At 41.4% G+C, this 21016-nt stretch overlaps 1 protein-coding gene across 3 annotated transcripts in view; it reads left to right on the forward strand.

Annotated features, from left to right (window-relative positions):
* The window catches only part of trappc9 (trafficking protein particle complex subunit 9), a 128456-nt gene that overhangs the window by 47912 nt on the left and 59528 nt on the right, over positions 1-21016 (forward strand). For all 3 annotated transcript variants that reach the window (XM_079571212.1, XM_079571214.1, XM_079571213.1), the window contains 2 exons: positions 3107-3249; positions 11415-11525. In XM_079571212.1, coding sequence (XP_079427338.1) covers positions 3107-3249; positions 11415-11525 — 254 coding nt within the window. The remainder of the gene's footprint in view (positions 1-3106; positions 3250-11414; positions 11526-21016) is intronic.

Here is a 21016-nt window from a genome sequence, read left to right on the forward strand (position 1 = left end):
ATGAAGAGAAAAAAAGAAACACAGGTCAAATGGAGAGACTCTGCTTCTTTTAAAACAAGGTCAGATTGAGATGGTTTTGACATATAGGTTAGTGAGTATCAGAAGATCTATGTGGAGCAGTGCAATTGATCAGAATTGCATTAAATTGCAATCTCTTCTATGGTTATTTATTCAACTTTCAGCTGTCAGGTCTACATTTCTGTGGTGGAAACAGCACCTTGTATGGAAATTCTGTCCATGAACAATATTATTAATACTTATATTACAGTTGTTCTATTTATTTGTTGAAATAAAAACAATATAAAATTGAATCAAAGCTTGAAATTGATCAATGTGAGGAAAAAAAGCACGAGCTACAGAGGAACACATTTATAGTTTAGTCACTATTGGTGGACTTTGATTGCACTAATTAAAAGATAAAGTTAAGCCAGCCTTCTAATCTTTAAAACAAAGAAACGTATAAAGAAGACAAAAACAAAGAATCCGAGTGCATTTCCCATTAGTTCTATAAATGACGTTGATATCAGCTTGCAGTTGTCTTTGTTTTGTTGCCAGAGAAAACAGACTGAGCCTCCGTTCATCCTGGTCCAAGATAGACTGGCGCCACTGCTGCTTCTCCAGAGAAAAAAAAACCATAACCAGTAATTTAATTCTATCAACATAATCCCTGTACATCACACACTTCAACACGCTGCATGTTCAAATGTGATACGTCTTTATGCTGTTATGTATTAAACAGAGGATTTCCATAATCAATGAGTGGATGTGCTATAGTCAACTTAAGACTATATATATATATTTTTACCAATATGTCACGCTGAGCACACAACCTGAAATGTAACTGTTCTCGTTTTCATTATTGACTTCTACATTTCCTAAAGCTCTGTTCTAAAAAAGAAGAATCAGGTTCATGGTATTATTGCATTTACTGTGAAAACTGGTTCTAAAATCACCGCACTTTATTTTCCTTTTTTGTCTATAGGGCAGAGCTTGATCCATCCATCCTGTCAGTTACTTTTTTGTCAATTTCAGTGACAAGCTGAAAAGTAACTGACAGGATAGATCTATTTGTATTTGTTTTGGGGCACTTTCGGGCCTTTACTTGCTGGTCAATTGGAAACCACATCCAAACAAATGGAAATGTCAAACGGGTTTAAAGGGTTTAGACAGAGTTTAAATTATGTATTTTCTACTTGCTCCAGCAATGAACATATGTGTAAAATGAGCCCAGACATATTCACCAAAACTACAGCTAAAATCCTGCACTGTCACTCAAAAAGTTGTTGCTTTGGCCCCGAAGTGCCGTCATGCACGATCTTAATATAGAAACTGCAGTTATGCGTAAGACCTGAGGTGGCAGTAGCGAGTGTAAAACTGACAACTTCCATCCCTTTAATGATGTTGCCTTCATGCTTTGTACAAGTTTTAATTTTGTATGAATTAAGTGTCTTTATTGTCTCATGAGTGCAATAGTTCTAAGACATAAAATAAACCTTAAAAAATAAGGGAAAAATTCAAAGAAACTTAGCGACTTAGTAAAATAAACCTGGACTAAATGTCTGTTTTGGGTGTAAAAGTCTGGTGGACCTTGAGTACCACCAGAAGTAGCCCACGTTCCATGAGTGGTACCTGGGCTTACCACAGTTTGTAAACCACCGTTCTAGTGCTTAGTTCTACTTCCAAGCAAATGACACTGGCCTGCAGTATCCAAATCATTTGCCCTATGGGATGCTTTACCTTTTGGGAGGAATAAACAAGGCGTTACGCAAAATGTGTTCTGCGAAGACATTAGGTTTGCTTCAATCAGCTCTTTGAGATGAATTATGCTGCAGAGGTAAAAAAAAAAAAAAAAAAGGGGGACCTTGGATGCTCCTTTTACCTCTCCTCGGCCCGACGCCTGAGTCAGCTAGTAGCTCCTCGCCATAAACTGCCACTTTTCATTTCCACATCCTCTCCCACTTGGCCCCCTCTTTTGGATCGAGGCCCGCGCCCCCCGCCCCCCGCCCACCTTACCCCTGATTGCTGGAGAAGCAGATTCTGGATTGCGTTTCTTGTAGCCACCAGCAGCCATCTCTGACAGCATCGCCCTTCCATTACATTAAGCAACACTACAGACCCTCGCTGCATCTACGGTGACTCCCGACTTACTGAGAAATGGGTCAAAGCATTTTCGACAGCGCCCTCTGACCTCAATCACTCTTAGCTCGTCCAAATACAGTATTTTCAAAGGGTATTGAATTCTCTGGTTGGATAACCCTTACTTTTGTTCTAAACATTTCTTGACCTTAGCACTAGCCAAGAAGCCAAATGCCGTCAGACTCAACCTCTAGACTTCAGAGGACTGGATTTATGTTGTTCTGTTTTACTGTTGCACTCCAAATATAATAACACAAAACAATCATTATTTGAAACATACAAGCTACAAACAATAATTACTGGAGCTAAAAAATGTTTTCTCTTACTTTGAGGAATTCTGACTTGCCAAGTAAAGACATTGGCCAATGAAATACTTTTTTATTTCTTTGAAATAACATTTGTAATAAAGAAGAAAGAAGAGTTTACAGTCAGTCGGCACTCAGCTTTCCCTTTGCAATAAAAACATCCACAGTAGGCCAAAAAACATCCAGAAGGTTGCTTTGAGGCACTGTTTGAAAGAGTGGTCAAATGCAGAACAGTGGGTGCCCACGGTCATTGTGTCCTTGGGCAAGACACTTCACCCACCTTGCCGTCAGTGTCTCCATACATTGGTTTATGAATGAGGGAGTGAATGGGTTCCTTACTATGAAGCGCTGTGGGCCTAATGAAGCACTACAGTTGGGAAAAAAAGTATTCGATATCCAATAGAAAGTCTATGGGAACTGATCAAATACTTTTTCTCCTACTGTATATGAGTTGAGACCATTTACCATTTTACAAAAGGGACAGTGAAGACCACAAATACAAATAAAGAATATAAAATATTATATTGCAAATTTCTCACACGAACCCTTGACAGCTAGCACATTGTTGGTTTGTTAAAAGACAAATGCCACAAGTGGCAGCGATCCATAATGTTAATTCAAAGCCCTGCATCTTAACACTCTCTCATTTCTGTATTTCTTTGCAGACATTGGAAGCCGTGTTAACATTCAAGTACTCAGGAGGAGCGGGCAAAGTGGAAGGCTACTATCGTGAGCTGTCTTTGGGAGTCCATGTGGACGTAGAGCCGTCTGTGTTCTTCACACGAGTCAGCACTCTCCCAGCAACAAGGTAAAGCACATTCAAGCACAGAGATCACACAGGATCTCTGTGCTCTGAGCATTGTGTGTTCTCACTAGTCACACACTCATTCAGTAGTTTTCTGCTATGACCCCTGTCAACCCAAAGCTCCCTGACTCTCAGAGAAAAAAACTGTTGAGAGACAGATTGCGTCCCAGTAATGGGCACTTGAGGTGAATCATTAGCTGTAATAACATCTGCAGTTTAGGCCATCCATCACTGAGTGCTGATAGATGCGGCTCTGTCGGCTGTACCATCAGGCTGTCACTGAGGGCCCCTTATGCTTTACCTACTTAGCCGTCTCTGCCGCGTCTTCCTGACATATCGTACCTACCGGCTATGCATGGAGCTCGCTAAACTCACGACTTTCGTCCAAATGGGATTTTAGCCAGTACGTTTCCATGGATTCTATGATGTACCATGTTGAAATGTGTATAATATACAAGTAGTGAGTATGAGTTTTTTACCCAAAGATCAGCGCAGTCTGAGGGAAGTGCAAGATCTGAAACATATATACTGTATGTCCATAGTCGCAGTAGTAGTCATAGTATAGTGTCATACTATGACAACTATACTGTACTCCTAAAAGGTCAATAATCCGTGTTGCCCAATGGAATTCACTGTTTCCAGTCTAAGGCCACTTAAAACTTCTCCAATAGATATTAATTGAACATCGTTTAGGCATCTAAAATATGCACACAAAAAAAAGGTGTATTGATGAAAAAGAGCATACTCCTGACATTTACTTTCAGTCACATTATCTATGGATGTGTCACGATGTACAGTTTAGAAGGTGGGCATGTTGGAAGTCATTGGGGGTAGTGGTTCTTGATGGTCTGCTCTTGGGTTGCATGCAATTCAAAGACATTTATGATTGGAGTGAAGCCTGTTTTTTTCTCCTTTTTGAAACATGCTTCAACATCCATCCAACCGTGAGTACAAACTCTGTTTCAAGAAATGTTCTTCTTTCAGATTCATAAACAAACCTCCAACGTAAATGTGAGTGTATGGAATAGTTTCATGTCGTATTTAACTTTGAAATGCGGAACATTTACCAGATCTCCAAGCACATCAACGGTGACATGAAAGCTCTGCCATGACTGCCTCCCGTTAAATCTATGTCTGCCCAGGCCAATATTTGACCTTTAAACACCCCATCAAAGGTTACCTCCTTTAAAATAGAAAGGAGTCATTATTAATTTGCTCCATACTTGCTGGTGGTAAGCTACTGTTGTAGCCACAGCTGCCCTGGGGTAGACTGACGGATGCGAGGCTACCAGTCTGTGCCATCGGCTCCTCCGACCACTACCCACTCACACACACTGCATTCACCCAGGCTTCTGGTGTTAACAAATGGTCTCCCATCCAAGAACCGACCAGGCCCTTCCCTGCTTAGCTTCTGAGATCTGGCGGGATCAGGCAGAGCAAAGGCGTTATGGTATTTTGTATTTTCATAGTTATGGCTTAATGTCGTTTTCCCCCTTATGAGCTACTTCTATGAAAAGAGAACTACTACTTTCCTTACCAAGGTAACTATGTACACCCTGGACAGTTACTTAGATGTGATTCCAACACAGCACAAACATCCAGCTCTTTTAGTTACCACATAATACAGTCATTATGTTGCTGTTTGCATATTGTGTTCAATGTTCGTAGGTCAATCATTTGGGAAATACAATGAAATACAATAACGTTTCACTAAGAAAGTAATCAAATTTGACACGTCAACCTTATGTAAATGTCAATAGCCGTCAGGTAGCCTTTGGGGATTGTTGTTGGGGCCTGTATGTATTGATACTAAACAAGCATTTTGATAGAAACACTTATATTATTATTGTTAAGTATTATTTTTGTTAGGAACCTTTCAAATCTGACCAGTCACGTCATTACATTGCTCATATCGTGTGAATATTTTACCCACGTTGTGACCTTATCATTTCCTTTTATACACATTTCTGTTAGCGTGAAATATAGAATAAAAAATGCCACTTAGCGAACTCATTTTCAGTAACATGGAAGGATAATTTTACAGTTGTGAGCCCTCATTCATGTGGAAGATCAGAAGCCTTTGATTTAAACATGCATCAGATGAGAGATAACCCTGACACTCACGCACAGATCAGATGTTCATATTCTCGTGCTTTGAGTCAAACATGCCGTTGTGGGGCCTGTCTTTGACGTACTCACTCGAGAGCCAGATAAAACACACTCCACTTGTTGAGATAAGTGCTATTGAATTTCTTTATGACTGCGAGTTAAAAGAAAATGTCTAAGTGGGAGAATGAAAGTGGTCAATAGTATGTCGTTTAACCCTGTCAGATGCTTTTGTACAGTTTTTTTTATTTTTTATTTTGGTCCAAGCTCTGTTATTGCACCTACACTGAACTTTGTGAAAAATGGGTCACCCAATAAGCTGCAAGGAAGTCATGAGCAATATATAGTTGTTGTGAATCCAATTTTCTGCCGTCATTTATGCTATAGCAACAACGCCTCCATCAAAGCTACAGAGAAGAACCCCCGTCAAATTGCATATTTGCGTGACTTGGCCTTTTATTTAGCAGTGTTTTTTTTCCCCAACATTATACGCTGTTTTATCATAAGCACGAGTCAGTGAAACTTCATTGTATTTGCTAAAAAATCCCATTAACTTTTTTTCTGATCAGGCACCTCATTATGTTTTCTGTCATACTTCCTATTACGTTGCTCTGTGTATAAAGACTCATTCAAATCAGACTTAGATTGTAATTAGCAAAACAAATTACATGCCAGGCCGCCTTTTCAAACCCAACAAAAGCAATACAGCGTTTCATTTCAGGTCCGGCTCATATTTCAGTTTAGCAGCGGCTTCCTCCCCTTCAGTCCACCAAAACCAATGCATTTTTTATCTCAAATAAATGGCAATGGTTTCGGGGGAAGGCATCCTCAGACAGCGTTTGGCAGTGGCAGTCTCCGCCAATCCGCCAATCACCCCAGCACCTTTTAAAAGCACTGCTCTCCCAGCCGTGACACACTTCCAACTTTGTTAATGGAGTGGAGAGGTAAAGAGCCTTTCCCCAGAGACGACTTACAGTATACTGCTGCGTACAGAAAAAACAGAGCTGTGTGTGCTGCAATGTTGAAGCTGCTAATGAGATGCTTTATTTTATTACGCTAATGGCAATATAATGTGTACAATAATGTGGAGGATATGGTCGGGCCACATCTCTTTCACACAGACCCTAATATCGTAAATGGTAGCGCTTTTCCACCTATATTAGGAACTCAAAGTGCTTTACAGCAAGGAACCACTCACCCATTTACACTCTCATTAGTACTACAAAGTACACAGACATCGGAGGCAAGGTGGGTGAAGCGTCTTGCCCAAGGACACAATGACAGTGTGGTGTGCACCTGCAGGAGCCATGATTCGTACGCCCAACGCTCCACTCATGAGACGACCCGCTCTACCACCTGCGCTTTCATATCCTAAATCAACACTTTTGAGCTTTTAATCATTTTACTAACATTGTTTTCTCTCATCTTCTTTCAACTGCTGTGTACTTATTACGAGTGGAGCTTCACCAATTTTATAAGGTGGTACCAAAAAAAAATGGTTTGATTCATTTTTGGGGCCCATGCCTGTTACGCGGTATCTTAACCCAGCTTATTTCGATTTCAAACATTGCATGTGTAACAGCAGATGTTTCTAATTCTTTGGCAGTGTCCAATAGAAGGCTGGTGATCGAAAGCATACCTGCAATTTAGCGTGGGCCGTACGAGGACTTAATCAGCCCACATTCGAGTCTGCCAGCTGCTGTGGACGACAGATGCAGCCACAATTAGCCATCCATCTTTATTGTGCCACTGCGGCGATCGTGCCAAAGCGAACGGAAAGCACACGCAGGCAGGCATTCAGACTTTTACATTTTGTACTTCGAGAGAACAGGAAGATACAGGACTTAATAGCAGCTTTCATACTTTCGACAAATTCACACATTGAGATGGGATTTCTGAACTCAGGGCTATTTTTTGCTCTTTTTTTCCATTGAAGATTGAATTTAAACTGTCTTACATTTTGAAGGTAGTAAAATTCTATTGTCTGAAACTGTTTTTCTTGGCCTTACTTCCTCTGAACCAGTGGGAAACATGATTTATCTTTCTCTTTTCCTCTGCAGTGGTTTTCCTGCTGTTCGTCCAATGTTTTTGTCTGTTTGCCCTTTGCCACAACGTACCAACAAGTATTGGGGCTTAAAAATAACCAATTAATCAGTTTGACCGCGAGCAAGGTCTAGTGTAGATATAAGACCGCTATTTCTTCTGTTCCTCTCTCAGCACCACTCTCACCCATTCACCCTGCATTTTCCTTTCTCTTTCAAAGCCCCGCTCCTCCTATCATCTTCCATCTCCTTCCAGCATTTTTTTTTTTTTTTTTCTCGGTGTGCCTTAGATTGTGTCCCTTGTGACTCCATGCACCTTGCCTCTCCACACGTCACCGTTGCTTCTTCAGTGCCCCTTGAGGCACCTCTGAGATATGTGCACAAAAAAAAGACTAGGAAATGCCATTGTTTTAAAAGATGAATAAATGAGCAATCGCATTGTAATCACAGTTGGTAAAATACAGATTTAAAAGCGGCTGAAAAAATCCTGGGAAAAGTCCTCAGAAAGACTCCATTGCCTAAATCACCTATTCATATTCAAAGGTTTTTGGATTTCGGAAAAATAGGAAAAAGTCTCCATAAAGATGACTTAAAGAGAAGACATTTGTTTAGTTGAGACCGTAGCCTGTTATATCTAAAGATGAAGTAGTGTTTGGAGAGTAGAATTAAACAGAAATCTCAATTAGATGGAAAAAAAAACAAACTTTTATAATAACATTTATCTGGGGATGTTAACAAACTAAATGCTGATTCCACTGATGCCCCTGATCCTGTCCTCTCTGCTCCAACCGACTCTCCGTTTTGACCCGCTCCTGTAATGTTTACGACACAATTCAGTGACTATCTTCACCTGACACTCAGAGGAGAGTCTCGCGGGGCTCTGCTGGATGTTAAGGTGACAGAATTGCTCAGGGAAGTGACAAAGTGCCAGGATGTGTGAAATAGTCAGTGATCCATACTTTACAAGGACCTGTTAAAACCTCATTCTGTGGGAAAAAACCCAATTGCTCTGCGGCGTCGCATGAGCAGAAATGCAGCATGTGTGTCGTCGGCGTCATTAGCTGAGAAGTGTAACACCCGCTCTCCAGTTCAGCACTCGAGGAACAGCTCCGCCTCATTGACCTCCCGATCACCTTTGATAGATGTACAGTATCTGCGATGGGAAATAAGATCAAACATCGGATCTGGTGTTGCTATCATCTTTAATTTGATTTGGAGCTGGTGATAAGGTGCACCTGTCTGCTGGGGCTTCTCCAAATCCTGTCAGCACTGAAGTGGTGCAAATTTCAGTCAGATAGATGATCACCCAAAGCACCTACGAATCAAGTTGGGTATGTGTGTTTATGATCTGAAACGGGGTGTTAAATATCTTTTGAGAACCGGCCATGTCTGATATGGACTATTATGCATCTGTATTCAGGAAGCCAGTCACAGCCCAGCCACAACAACATAAAAGCAACAGTCTTAAAAGAGAAAGGATGTGTGAGTAGACTGATGAATAGATAGCAAGCACATCTATGTACATGAAGTTGATTGTACACTTACAGTTTTCCCATAATCCATGGTCAACCAGTTTATATGAGAAATAAATTATTCAGTAGTTGTAAAACAAATGTTATTTCAATTGCTATTGAATAGCAGTATATATCCCACAAGGTCAAAAACCTCCAAATACTCCCTAGATAAATCTCTACCTTGAAGAATTGCGATCTGAACAGGGAGAATTACAACCTCGGAGAAAGGACAAAACCTTGTGAAACAGCGGCACTGGGCCAACCGCAGACGTGATACATGAGGAGTCAGAGCTGTGTTGCTAAAAATAGCTCCTCATTGACAGATCTCTAAATCCAGGCTTGCTAATTAAAACCATTACATTGCCCGTGCCTGGAGTATGTCACGTTTGGTGTGTGCGTCTGGATGCTAAATCAGCAGCTCCGAATCGATTGCAGATTTGCTCGATGGACTATACTGTGGGTTCACACCATTGATTGCTGTATTTTTGCCCACTTCTTCATCGACATTCGCCATTTTACCGCTCACTTCCTAACAACGTAGCCCTTGTCCAACAAATTCCCAGTTAACTCTAATGACCTAAGTAAATTTGCGTTTCGCAGACCTCTAACTCCTCTTGGACTTTTTCTGTAACCAGCAACAACAGCAGCTTTTACCAGATCCAACTGGCCCTGTTGTTCTGTTTCATGCTGTTTGAACTGGTGCATGCTGACCAATATGTATTCAAATGCTTTCTGATGCTGTGGACATCTATCCACCATATTATCCAGGGAACCTTCCACAGCACTATGATAAAACTCTAGATTGGGTGCCGCCATGTTTAGCCAAATCTAGCTGTACTTATTATTATTTGTTTACCACCTAGGTTTATAAAAACATACAAACATGTTTTTCTCATATTTACCAGGTTTGCCAATTACACAAATAACCCCTTTATTGTCTCATACAGGCCATTGCGCTGCCACTGTTGTATTTTATTATCATTTCAAAACAACTGGATTGATCTCCTATCAGAATGTGTGAAACAATTTGTTTTTTTAGCACCCAGGCCTGTTCCAGCTCCTTTAGTTTATCTGTGGTACTTAGCGTATGAGCTATGAGCCTGCGCTTCCTAACTGGGTGGGCTGATTGATCACCTCCACAAGCCCATAAATCAGTAGCGCGGCCCACTCAGCCCATTTGTCATGTCCGCCAACAGAGACAGGCACAACAATTAAAGAAACATGGCTCGGCTTTCAAAATATGCCCCTTTAATTGTCAAAGCAGTTTATTAGAGGCCGAGGCTGACACGACTTGTGCCTCCATTAACTCTGATACATAAACAGTGAGGAGCAAGTCAGACTTACCTGAGTCTGAAAAGTGTTGCCTTTGGAGTGTTAGAACTTCCCATTGTAGGGAAGTATACAAAGCACTGATCAGTCTAAATTGGTGGGTCTGAACATTTTCACACACACAACTCATGCAATATGTGATCTTCCATGTACCACCTGACAAAATAATTGACTATCCAGACCTAGATCAAAATCAAAGCCTGATAAAAAATGTAATTGCAATTTTTCTGATTGTATGGGAATGTGAGTGACACGTGATTTCCGAGTGAATTCTCAAGAGGTGCTAATCTTCCTGTCCTGTTATTTTCCTATGAGTTAATAGTAGCTTTTTGTCCAAATAAATAAATAATAAGCTCAAGATTACATTGCAGGCAGTGGGTGACTGATGGTAACTGTTACTTCACTAAGGGATACTTCTGCGTTCATCATAGTAGGTGTTTTTGTCTTGAAGCTAACGGCTAACACTAGAAAAAAATTAAAATAGAATGAGTAAAAATAATCAAGGACACTGTCTTTAGTATAAATACATTTTTGTCATTCTTTGCTGCAAATAGAGCAGCAAATCCTTGAATCTGACCTCAGAAAACAACATGCATGAACCCTGTCCAGAATTGTTGTTAATTTTCTCATAACACACAAAGAGCTGCTGTTCATGCTGTCTACATCAGCATCTAAGGCTTTTATCATTCATTATTAGGATGCTAAACAGCCAGTTGGGGACCGAAATTGTCTCTTTGAAAAATGTTGCATGCCCTCCTGTACCTTGATCTAAATCGCAAATTGTGCCCTGTCCTCCTGTGATCTGCATGAGAAAGGCGGATCTGGATGATGTGGCGATGGCCTGCTCCAGTCGAGTCTGTGCGGGATGAAAGCTCGACCGTCTTTGATCTTGTGACAATGACTGATGAGCTGCTTGCACCACCTCCTTTGGCCCATCTTGCATTGTCACTGTCTTTGAGATATTCAGAAAACAAATGTCAATCGAAACAGACAATGAACACGAGCCTGCGCACAATGAACGTTACTGTAGGGGTCATAAACAGTATATATCCTCTGCCTCTTTCACAACTTTATGCTGGTGCCTGGAAGTGAAAGACTTGCATTCATTTCCATTGATTCACAGATTTCATTCGATCGGAAAACTTACGATTTTGTTTGTGTGTCCTATGTTCCTCAGCACCCGCCAGTGTCACCTGCTGCTGGATATCTTTAACCCCACGGAGCACGAGCTGACGGTGAGCGCCAACAACAACCAGGACCTGGTGCTGCACGCCAGCGAGTGTCAGAGGTGAGTGGGCCCCCTCTCTCCTCAGCACACTCCCTGTGGCTGGTCTCGGAGCTGCTGGTTTAGTTCACCTTAACTTTAGTTCATTTCTGTCTCTGTCTCTGTACTTGTGTTGTCTGTGTTCATCTTATGCATAGTCATGTCATGTGCTGTACATTTATCTCTATTTTACTCTTGAAATCAGGTAAGGTTTAAGGTTATACTTTGCACATTTTATAAGGTGTTTATTTATTTAGACATTTATAGTAATAATGTAGTGGGGCATTCACATTATGCTTGACTGCTTGTTGCATAAAGCATACATTCTTTCTCTTCTTTGCATTATGTGATGTTCAGTCATGCCTTACTGTTACATATATACTCCTGTAGGTAAAAATACACTCTAACTCATGTAAAGGTCAGAAGAGCCAACATGTCACATCTATAGCTGATGTCAAAAAGTGTGCTGTTGTGGAGATAAGCGAATGTGACATGGGGCGCCTCAGAGCCACACAGTGCCATGTCCCGGCACTGCCATAGACATGTACTGTATATAGACAAATGTCTGTGTGACTGACATTCCCCACAGACACAGACCAGCCTTTGGTCACTCACGCATGACTTCACCATTTACAGATGACCCTCTCACTGTGGATTCCCCTAGTGGTAGATATCCGTATTGCATTGTCCTTACTTTGGCACTGTACGTATTATTTGTGTTGAAACGGTGTGGCGTAAGCTGTTTTAAGTGTTTTAGCACACATCAGCATCTATGGTCCTGGACTTGTCCTGTGTCCATCAGAAGAAGCATATTGTGCCTGTCTCCTCAGCTCTTTGTCTCCACATATCAGAACAAACTGTCATTTCACATTTCTATCCTGCTCCATGATGAATGAGGTGTCAGGCGCAACATGTTTGTGGAGAACTCTATCCAGGACTTGTGAAGTGAGAAGACAATGCAACAGTTCCTGAAATGGTTCTGTCAATCACTTTCAGTCTTGCTGCTTTTTATTGTTTACACTGAGGATTTCTTTAGGCTGCACAGGAAAAACAAAACAGAAAAACTAAACTAACACGTACCTTCATTTCCATTGAACTCACCTAGTACTTGTATTTCAACTGTACATGGGCAGTAAGTCAATGATTGAGTACTTTAAACACATTTATAAGCATTTAGGTAATCATAGTAACATTTCAAGAGGAAGCTTAATTAATAACATTTCTTTGTTCTGAAATATTACCTTACTCTGCCCATGTCCCATAGTTTCTGACGTATTCTCAAAGCGACTGGAAGCTAGTTGAGTTTCCAGGTTTAGGCATTAGTTCCCATCACATTTAAATATTTTTGATGCTCTATGTGGATTGCACTTTTGCTCAGTGTATTGATATCGAGCCAAAGTAAGCTTGAATCAACTATTCTTTGGTAAGTGGACACACGCTGCCACAGGCCAGGCGAGTGAATCACAGGGAGAGCTTTCATCTTCCCATAGCATTGGCAGACATGTCTTTTCCAAGGTCTTTATCCCCTTGATGCTGAATGAAACACAGCCATCACAGCCACTTTGATGTTTAAAGGTGCACCATTTTCCCCAAAGGGTGCCACTGATATGGCCCCAGAGGTTTTTGTAATAATGAGTTGGGGCTGGGCGATACGGTATCATCACATTCATGTTGAGCAATATTTATTTTAAAGCCGGTTTTGAAACAATAGTTGCCAACTACTCTACTGAAAGTAAATTATCTGCAGTAGAGGCAGTTTGATCCATGAAATGACCAGAACCAGTTCCGTTAAGGTATCCTGACAGTCTTGCCTCAGTGTACATGACAGCCACCGATCCAAATGTACTTTGGGAGCAGCAGAAGAGCAGCGCAACTCCCGGCCAGCAGTTGAACAGTTGTTGTTGTTGTTGTTAGCAAACAGTTGACCTAGTTTAGCCCAAAGTGCTTTCAGACCTATCAATTTGTAACTGTAAAACTACTGAACAGCCAATTGGCGCTAGTGGCTAAAGGCTAGCGTTATACAATGCTATGCTACGATGTGCTACGGCTCTTTGTTGATGAGAAGCGTGTAATAAACTATACATTCAACAAGCAAAGCACAACTTTAAAAGCAGCTTTATATGTATAGTTTATATGTACGAAGGGAGTCTTCTGTCTATCTTATGGCCCAACACACATTCTCAGCGCTGATCTAGCCACTAAAATGAGCTCTCCTGTAATCCTCGTTAGACCAGTAGTGCGGTTGCTTTGTATATTTTATTAACTTTTGTAAGTACAGTATAACATCAACCTGTCCAGGGACTGCAGGTGGAAATGAGCATTTTTGCTATAAACTGGCGCACAACATCTCTTCTGTCTCAGACTAATGTTGTTTGTGCATTGTTGCCTGACAGTTATTTTCCGGGGTAGGGAGAGCATTCGCATTACTTTGGGCCAATCTAATGCGCTTTGATTCAACTAGACAGTTAAGCCGGGTGTAAACTGCGTGATTTTGGCTGTCTGTGACGAGCAATCACTCGTTGTGGGGAAAATCTTAGGTCGTAGCTCAAAATCGCAGGTCGTACAGTGAGACAGGGACAAAGATTTAAAATTGAGCCGTTGTATGACCAACATCAGGCAGTGTCTGATATTTTGGAACACTAAATTTACTCAGAGGGAGCCATCCTCTCGCTGCACCTAGGATCTCCTGCAAGTCGCCGCACCACCAGCAAAGTCACAAGCAACACAGGCCAGGAATGAGCGGGTCCGACTCCTAATTTTACAGAACTTTCCCCGCACTTTGGTCGTCGAAGCTACGATTGTCTCTTTGAACCATCGCACAGTGGAGACGAATGCAATGTGACATCTGGTAATCTTTTAAGAAAAAAAAAAAATGCCAGTGTACACCAGCCATTACACGCTGCTGTCCTGTTCTAGTCCGATTAGGCGAGAGATACGCCTTTCCCTTAAAACCACATTAAAAACACTGAGTAGCGCTACCTAGGTGGGGAGTATGTGTTCTGCATTATGGTTAATAGCTCAAAGGAGTCTTGTTTACTGGGATATGGACCCTTTTATGCCCAGGCAAGATGATTCACCCTCTAATAATTATTGCGGCATAACTGCTTTGAAGCACCTTGATGCAGACTGAACTCCTAATGGTCAGTACTCTGCATAAACAGTCCACAAATGAGCCACGATCGCCTTTTGATGCTTTGAGACACAGGAGTGGCCCTCTACGCTGCAGTCTGGCCTGACCTTTCCGCCACCGACTCTTTCCTTGTAATGAGCAAATTAGATTGGGAGCGAGGGAGCGATCGGTTTTTGTTATCCTTGAAATAAAAATGAGATTTGCAGTCGCGTTGTCAGCCTCAAAGTCATGTACATTCTTAAACAGTTTAATTACGGGGATGGAGTGGAAGTCGTTATTATAGGACGGTTTGACATAAATATTTGAACAGTGATTATCAAAATTGAAGCGCTGACTCGCGCAGCACTTGTCACACTGCCTGCTGTAGAAATACAAACCATTTGGAGGATTTTTACTCTTACCAGACTTCACCATCAGCATTCTTAATTCTCTGTATCCCCAAAATCTTCCATTGCTCCTCACGGTGTAATTTCATTCAGAAAATTCATAAGACCATTGTTTCATGCACTCCCCTGTTCCTTGTTCCTATGGAAAATCTCTCCCTAGTTCCCTCCGCATGGACCTCCTGCTGAACAGCACAGATAATACTATATTGCTCGAGGCTCACAGATTCATAACTAAAGAAAAGTTACATTTTGAAAGTTTTATTCCAAGTTCAAATTCAAGGTAATATATTGGATTTCAGTGATTTTTATTATTGGTTATGACTTAGAATGAAGAAAAGCATAATAAGTTGCCTTTCTCAAAATATTGAGTGAACAATATTGAGAATTGGACAGACACAAATCTTTAATATTATCTCGTTTTTGACCAGTTTTCATGTTTTTCTTCATTAGTACTTATGTTATAATTTCTTATTCTTATTTTATTCATTTTTCTAAAACATACGGCTGAGTCTGATCGGTTGGCTGCAAGCACCAGCTCGAGGGCCGTGGAATATGTGAATAAACCCCAGGCTGCTTTGTGCAGAGAAAGTTGGGCCCCTGGGAAAGTAGGGAGAAGCAGAAGTCCAGCTACAGTCTGATGATGGCAATCATCATGGCACTAATGCACAGTACAGTAATACACATTTCCAAGGAAGTAAAAAAAAAGGTCTTGAAAGGTTCTTTTTTTAAAAGTTGTTTATAGATGTTTCTTTACAGCAAATGTCTGACCAGTGCTAACAATAATAAACCTACTGTATGGTTACTTTCTATTCAAATGTTTCACAAAACACAATTCCTAGAGCTTCATAGGTAAACAGAAACAGAAATCTGGACTTTATCTTGTCTAAAGCAGGGGTCCGCAAACAATATTACCACTTACAACCACGGAATACAACAAACAGAAGTCAGACTGCATGTGTAGGCCTGCTTTGAAGTAGCCTCAGTTAAATAGTGATATGCATGCAGGCCTATTTATGTAAAGTTAAAGTACTAACTAGCTCCAGGTCAAGTCCAAAGGGAGCCATTACAAAGAGTATGAAGAGACCCTGGCCTAAAGCATATTGTTGTCACGTGAAACTTGGACAACGATAGCAATATGGTCGATATTGTATAAACATATCTTGCCATTTCATCTCTGGGATCCTTACTGTAATTCTGATTCAGGTCATTCCCAGTAGCCTCCTCATGACCTCCACTGTTGTGGTTCCCGTGGGGATTTGAAGGGGTCTATAGGGTTTAGCAGTCATCACAGAGTGGGCCTCTTGTGGCATTAACTACCCTGCACCTCTGTCCCCTCTTATCATCTGCGCTCCCTGGTGTGAGCCTCCACAGCGCCGCTTCTCCTCTCCATGCCTAATGCCTCTCGCTTCCATTGGACCGGCTGTGCACAAGGGCAGACACGCCTCATTGCGCGCGCTTTTAAAACAACGCTTGTTTCCATGGTGACCACCTTTCCCCCTTTTTGATGCTACTTTTTATGTCGGCAAAGCACATAATGTAACCGCAGTCTGTCATCTCCGCTTTGTGAAGTATTGTTTGTTATTGCATTATGTTTTTAGATGAAAGAAGATTACGTGAACTAGGGCTTTGCAATCAAATGGAAATTGCTATTTAAATGTCCACCGAGGGAAACTTGTGCAGCCATAATGTGAACAATATCTCATATTCAAAAAGGCAGTGTGACCTCTAGGGACAGAGCCTACTCGAGCGGTGCGTTTGATACAGATGAGAGGTGACTGCTGACATGTATATCTGCTCCTGCCTGTTCTCAGCGGGATTGTGCTTCACACTTTTCCTTTGCATGTGTTTGAAAGGGGCGCATTTTCTCCAAATGCTTCCCTAGAGGGCGTTTTAGCTCTGCTTCTGGGCTTGATGGGTTGGATACATTGCTACCTGTTCTCTTTTTCTTGAAGTTACTGTACAGAGTTCTTTGCTTTAGAATGGTTTCGCACATCGTTCACATATTTATTGTCAAAGGCTTACTCCTTTGCCGGCCTGAAGTTAAAGGTTTGTCACATCATTTATATTCGTATTATATCATTCTCCCCTTAATATTGTTGCATGTCATTCATATCCTCCCTCCAGTGCTGTGTAATAATGGCACATTCCTCTTCCAAAAAAAAAGCTTCAGGCGTTTTAGGAGCAGAGATAAAAATAGCCCTCTCTGTCTGTCTGACTGAGTAAGTGTCTAGAAGCGTCAGTTGTAATGACAGCCGCAGCATCCAAATGTTCCCAGCACAAAGCCATTCTCCGTCTTCGCCCTGTGCATGCAGTAATTGGCTTTGTGGATGTGTTGTTTGTGTTTCTCTGTGGAGTGAGATGAGGATGGATCGCTGCCGCCTCTGTATTCAAAGGGTTACAGCGAGTCTGCCGCAGTCTAAAAATAGATTGTTGCTCTCTCTGCCTGAGCGCGGGCCACGCTGGATCTCCGCCCTTAAGCCTCTGCACGTGAGCTAAAAATAGCCCTCTTTTTGAAAACACACACGCGCGCGCGGCTCGCACGCTCGATACACTTTTCACACTACCCAGTGAAATGGCAGTCAGGTAGATTAAAGAATGCGAGGAAGCCAAGATGAAATGGTGTTGACAAATTGCATTTCTACAGTGTACTACAGTGTTCGGTAAACAGCATGCAGATAAGAACAATATGGTGCATGTACTGTTGAGCTGCACCAATAATGGACTCGTGATCTGATCATTTGAATTGTTGCAACGACCAGACTCCAGTTATTTTTGACAATTTCCTTAGCAAATATTCTCACTCCATGGGGCTCCATTATGTTTAAATGTGCTCTAATGTATGTTGTTGTCAGGAGGAAATCGTAACCTTGCATTTAGGTTAGGTTACAATCTTGGGGAAGGAAGAGTGTTCCGCTTCCTGACAGCCTGACAGTTTTTATTCAGTCTGCAGGACCTGGCCAGGAGACTCCGCAGTCTCCTCCCTGACGGCTGAAGAGACTGTGTGTCTGTGTTGAAGTTTTGTCAAACAAAAATCAACACGGAGCAATGAATAGAATTTACCACCGTCCAAAAACCTTTATGACGGTTATGATTTGGAGCAAAAAGATATAAGCGAGCGCTGCTGATGTTCTTTTCTTCTGCAGTTTCTGGCACATGTGCGGTGCAGCAGAGTGTTCGACAGAAATAGCATGGAGAACAGAAAGCAGCACTGTGTTTTGGACTAAAGTTGTATTAAGATTGTAAATGCTTGATTTATGAAGCTTTGTGGCTTACTGTGGCATATGTGACTTGTCTTTTTTTTTGCCTCGTGTCACTGCAGTCACTGTGATATTTTGCTTTGTTTGTTTTTTTCATATTTTCCATGTTGAATGTGTTATCGTGGGGTAAGCAGTGTAGCACACGGATATATTTATCTGTGTGCTACATAATGCCGGGTAGTTGATGAACCCACAATAAGCTGAAAGATGTTTTGAAATATTCCTGCATGATTTGGTTTCCTCTTTTGTCAAAATTAGTGAAATTGCTAGTTAGTTTTTTTTGAGAGTGATAGTTAAATTAGTAGGTAGGCATTGGTATAAAAAGATCTGTTATTACATTCTGGTGAAAGCACTGGGCTGTCAGGCGTGTCATTTGGTGTTCAGAGCGGAGGTTACAGAGCACGTCGTGGCGGATGATTCCAGTCCCGGCAGTGGCCACATGAAAGCGACCCCATACGCTTTAATGTGATTATCATGTGCTTTTGGTCCCCGGCAACATAGCATTTAATTAGGCAGGGGTCATTTGGCTGTGACCGGCTCATCCTAAGCTGCGGTTATTACTGCCATTAAAAAAAGGCTTCTCTGCCACAGCCTATCACAGGAGAACTGTAATTAGCAAGATGGTGTCAGAAGTCACGCACTGCAGACGAGATGTTCGCTCGGAGTATACAGGGGAAGTTTGGCTTCATCAGACATCGCCTTGAATAAATACGTCTGTACCATGTTCGTCTTCCAGTATTTGGGGATCGCGAGGAGCTTGACAGGCAGCAGTTCATTTCGCATTCCATCTACCGTTTAGGTTTGTTAATCGACCTGCATGTGCACATTACTGGACGGCGATGGCTTCAAAAGTGAATCAATCAATCAAATCTCACAGGTGTGTTCTCAATCTCATTGTAAGTCATCACTATTCCTATTGAATCCACGCTGGGGGTAGGAAAAAAAGAAAGAAAGAAGCACACTTTCTTTAGATGATCTGTCATTTGTCTCATACAAAACCTGCTCATTGATGGTGAAAAATGAACCTGTCAATGTTTATTCATGAACTGAAATAAGATTGTTCTATAGCGCAAACCCCAGTCTACTATTGATTTTCCATTTAGCTATCCAATATGTACATAGACCATACTTCTAAGGGTCTAAACTTTGCCACAAATGAGTCCATCTTGGGCTTAATTCCGCCTTGGCGCCTTTGTCCGCCTGGGAAATAAAAGCCGAGCCAGGCCTCATCCCTCTGTATGTTGAACTGGGAATTAGACCTCGAGATGTTCAATGGTAGCCCCAGCCCAGCAGCTCACAGGTTGTTGTTAAAAGCCTGGTAATAGCCTAGATTAGTTGGTAGATAAGGCTAAATCTTTGAAAGACCCTGCGATCAAATCAATAAGAAAAGTGCTGCCAGATCTCGGCCCGGTAATGCCGGAGTAAAGGCGTAAATGGTTCTCTACGGGCCTCACTTTGGGGTTTCAGACGTGCTCTTTGTAGCAATTATCTCCACTACAGTCGTGTGTGCAACGTTCGTTGTTCGTTGTTGTGCGGGAAAAGTGCACGGCTTTGCAGATTCTGTTTTTGTCCAAGTTACGATTCAGTGGTCCTGTGCGGAAAGTATCACTGCAGAGGGATTTATAACTGTTATGTTCTCATTCCTGTAGGCTAGCACAGGTGTTGATTCCTTTATGTTTTGGCCGCATAACAAATAGCTTGGAGTCAGTCGGCGCATTTGGCCCTCAAAGGCTTATAAAGCGAATATAAACTATGAATTGGGTTTTTGATAAAGGAGAAGTAAACGGACAATTTGGTTGGCAACAATATGATTAAAGTCTTGTCATAAAGCTTTTTACCGTAGATCTCATTAAGAAAAAAAAAAGTAAAGCGTTTCACTTTTGTCTTTTTCAATCAAATTTGTCATTAAAACGAACGATATATCCGAGCCTGATTGGTGCGTGGAATATCAGTGCCTCATTTTTGTTGAATGACAGGGCATGTAATTATGCATATTAGGAAAATATGTCTATGCTTTAAACATAGTAAGACAAGGCAACAGCATTTTTCAAATCACAAATTAAAACTGTCACCGTCTAAAAGTGGCTGTCTGGCTCTATAGAACATCTAGTTAAATCACCTGTCCATAAATAATAGGCGGATTCTTTTCGACCAATCCCTCTCCATTCAGGAGGCACATTGTTGCATGTCATATTTTTAGACATCACCCGTTTGAAGGGGCCTTGAATGTAAAGCAGTGCCAATCTGCAGATGCACTCTCTGTGGGTAACATAAGCCTAGTGCCACTAATCTTCAAAGACGGGTGGATTCACGTTTGCCGCTGCAGCAGAAGCAGTTCTCCTTTTGTCCCCAGTTTGAAGTCTTAATTTTTATTTAATTTGTCTGGGTCTTTGTTCCGGAGGCTGTGAAATGATAATTGCATTGCCTTTCCACTCTTTGATGCGCGTGTGTCTGTGTACGCAGCAGGAGATCTTTTGTGTCATAATTGTATTTATTGTACAGCATGTAACACAGGTATAATTGCAGACCACCTGTTATGCTGCACAGAGCCACACGAAAGGAGCATCGCTCATAAAAATGATATCTATTCTATTCTATCTATTCTTAACACCTTATTAATACGTAATATGAATGCTTCATATTTAAGTATTAATAAGGTGTTAATAAGCATTAGTTATTAATGAATAATGTTTGTAAATATATTGATAAGCTACTTATTTTACTATTATCAACCATGCCACA

The sequence above is a fragment of the Gobius niger genome (assembly GCF_951799975.1).
Source record: "Gobius niger genome assembly, chromosome: 14".
NCBI lineage: Eukaryota > Metazoa > Chordata > Actinopteri > Gobiiformes > Gobiidae > Gobius > Gobius niger.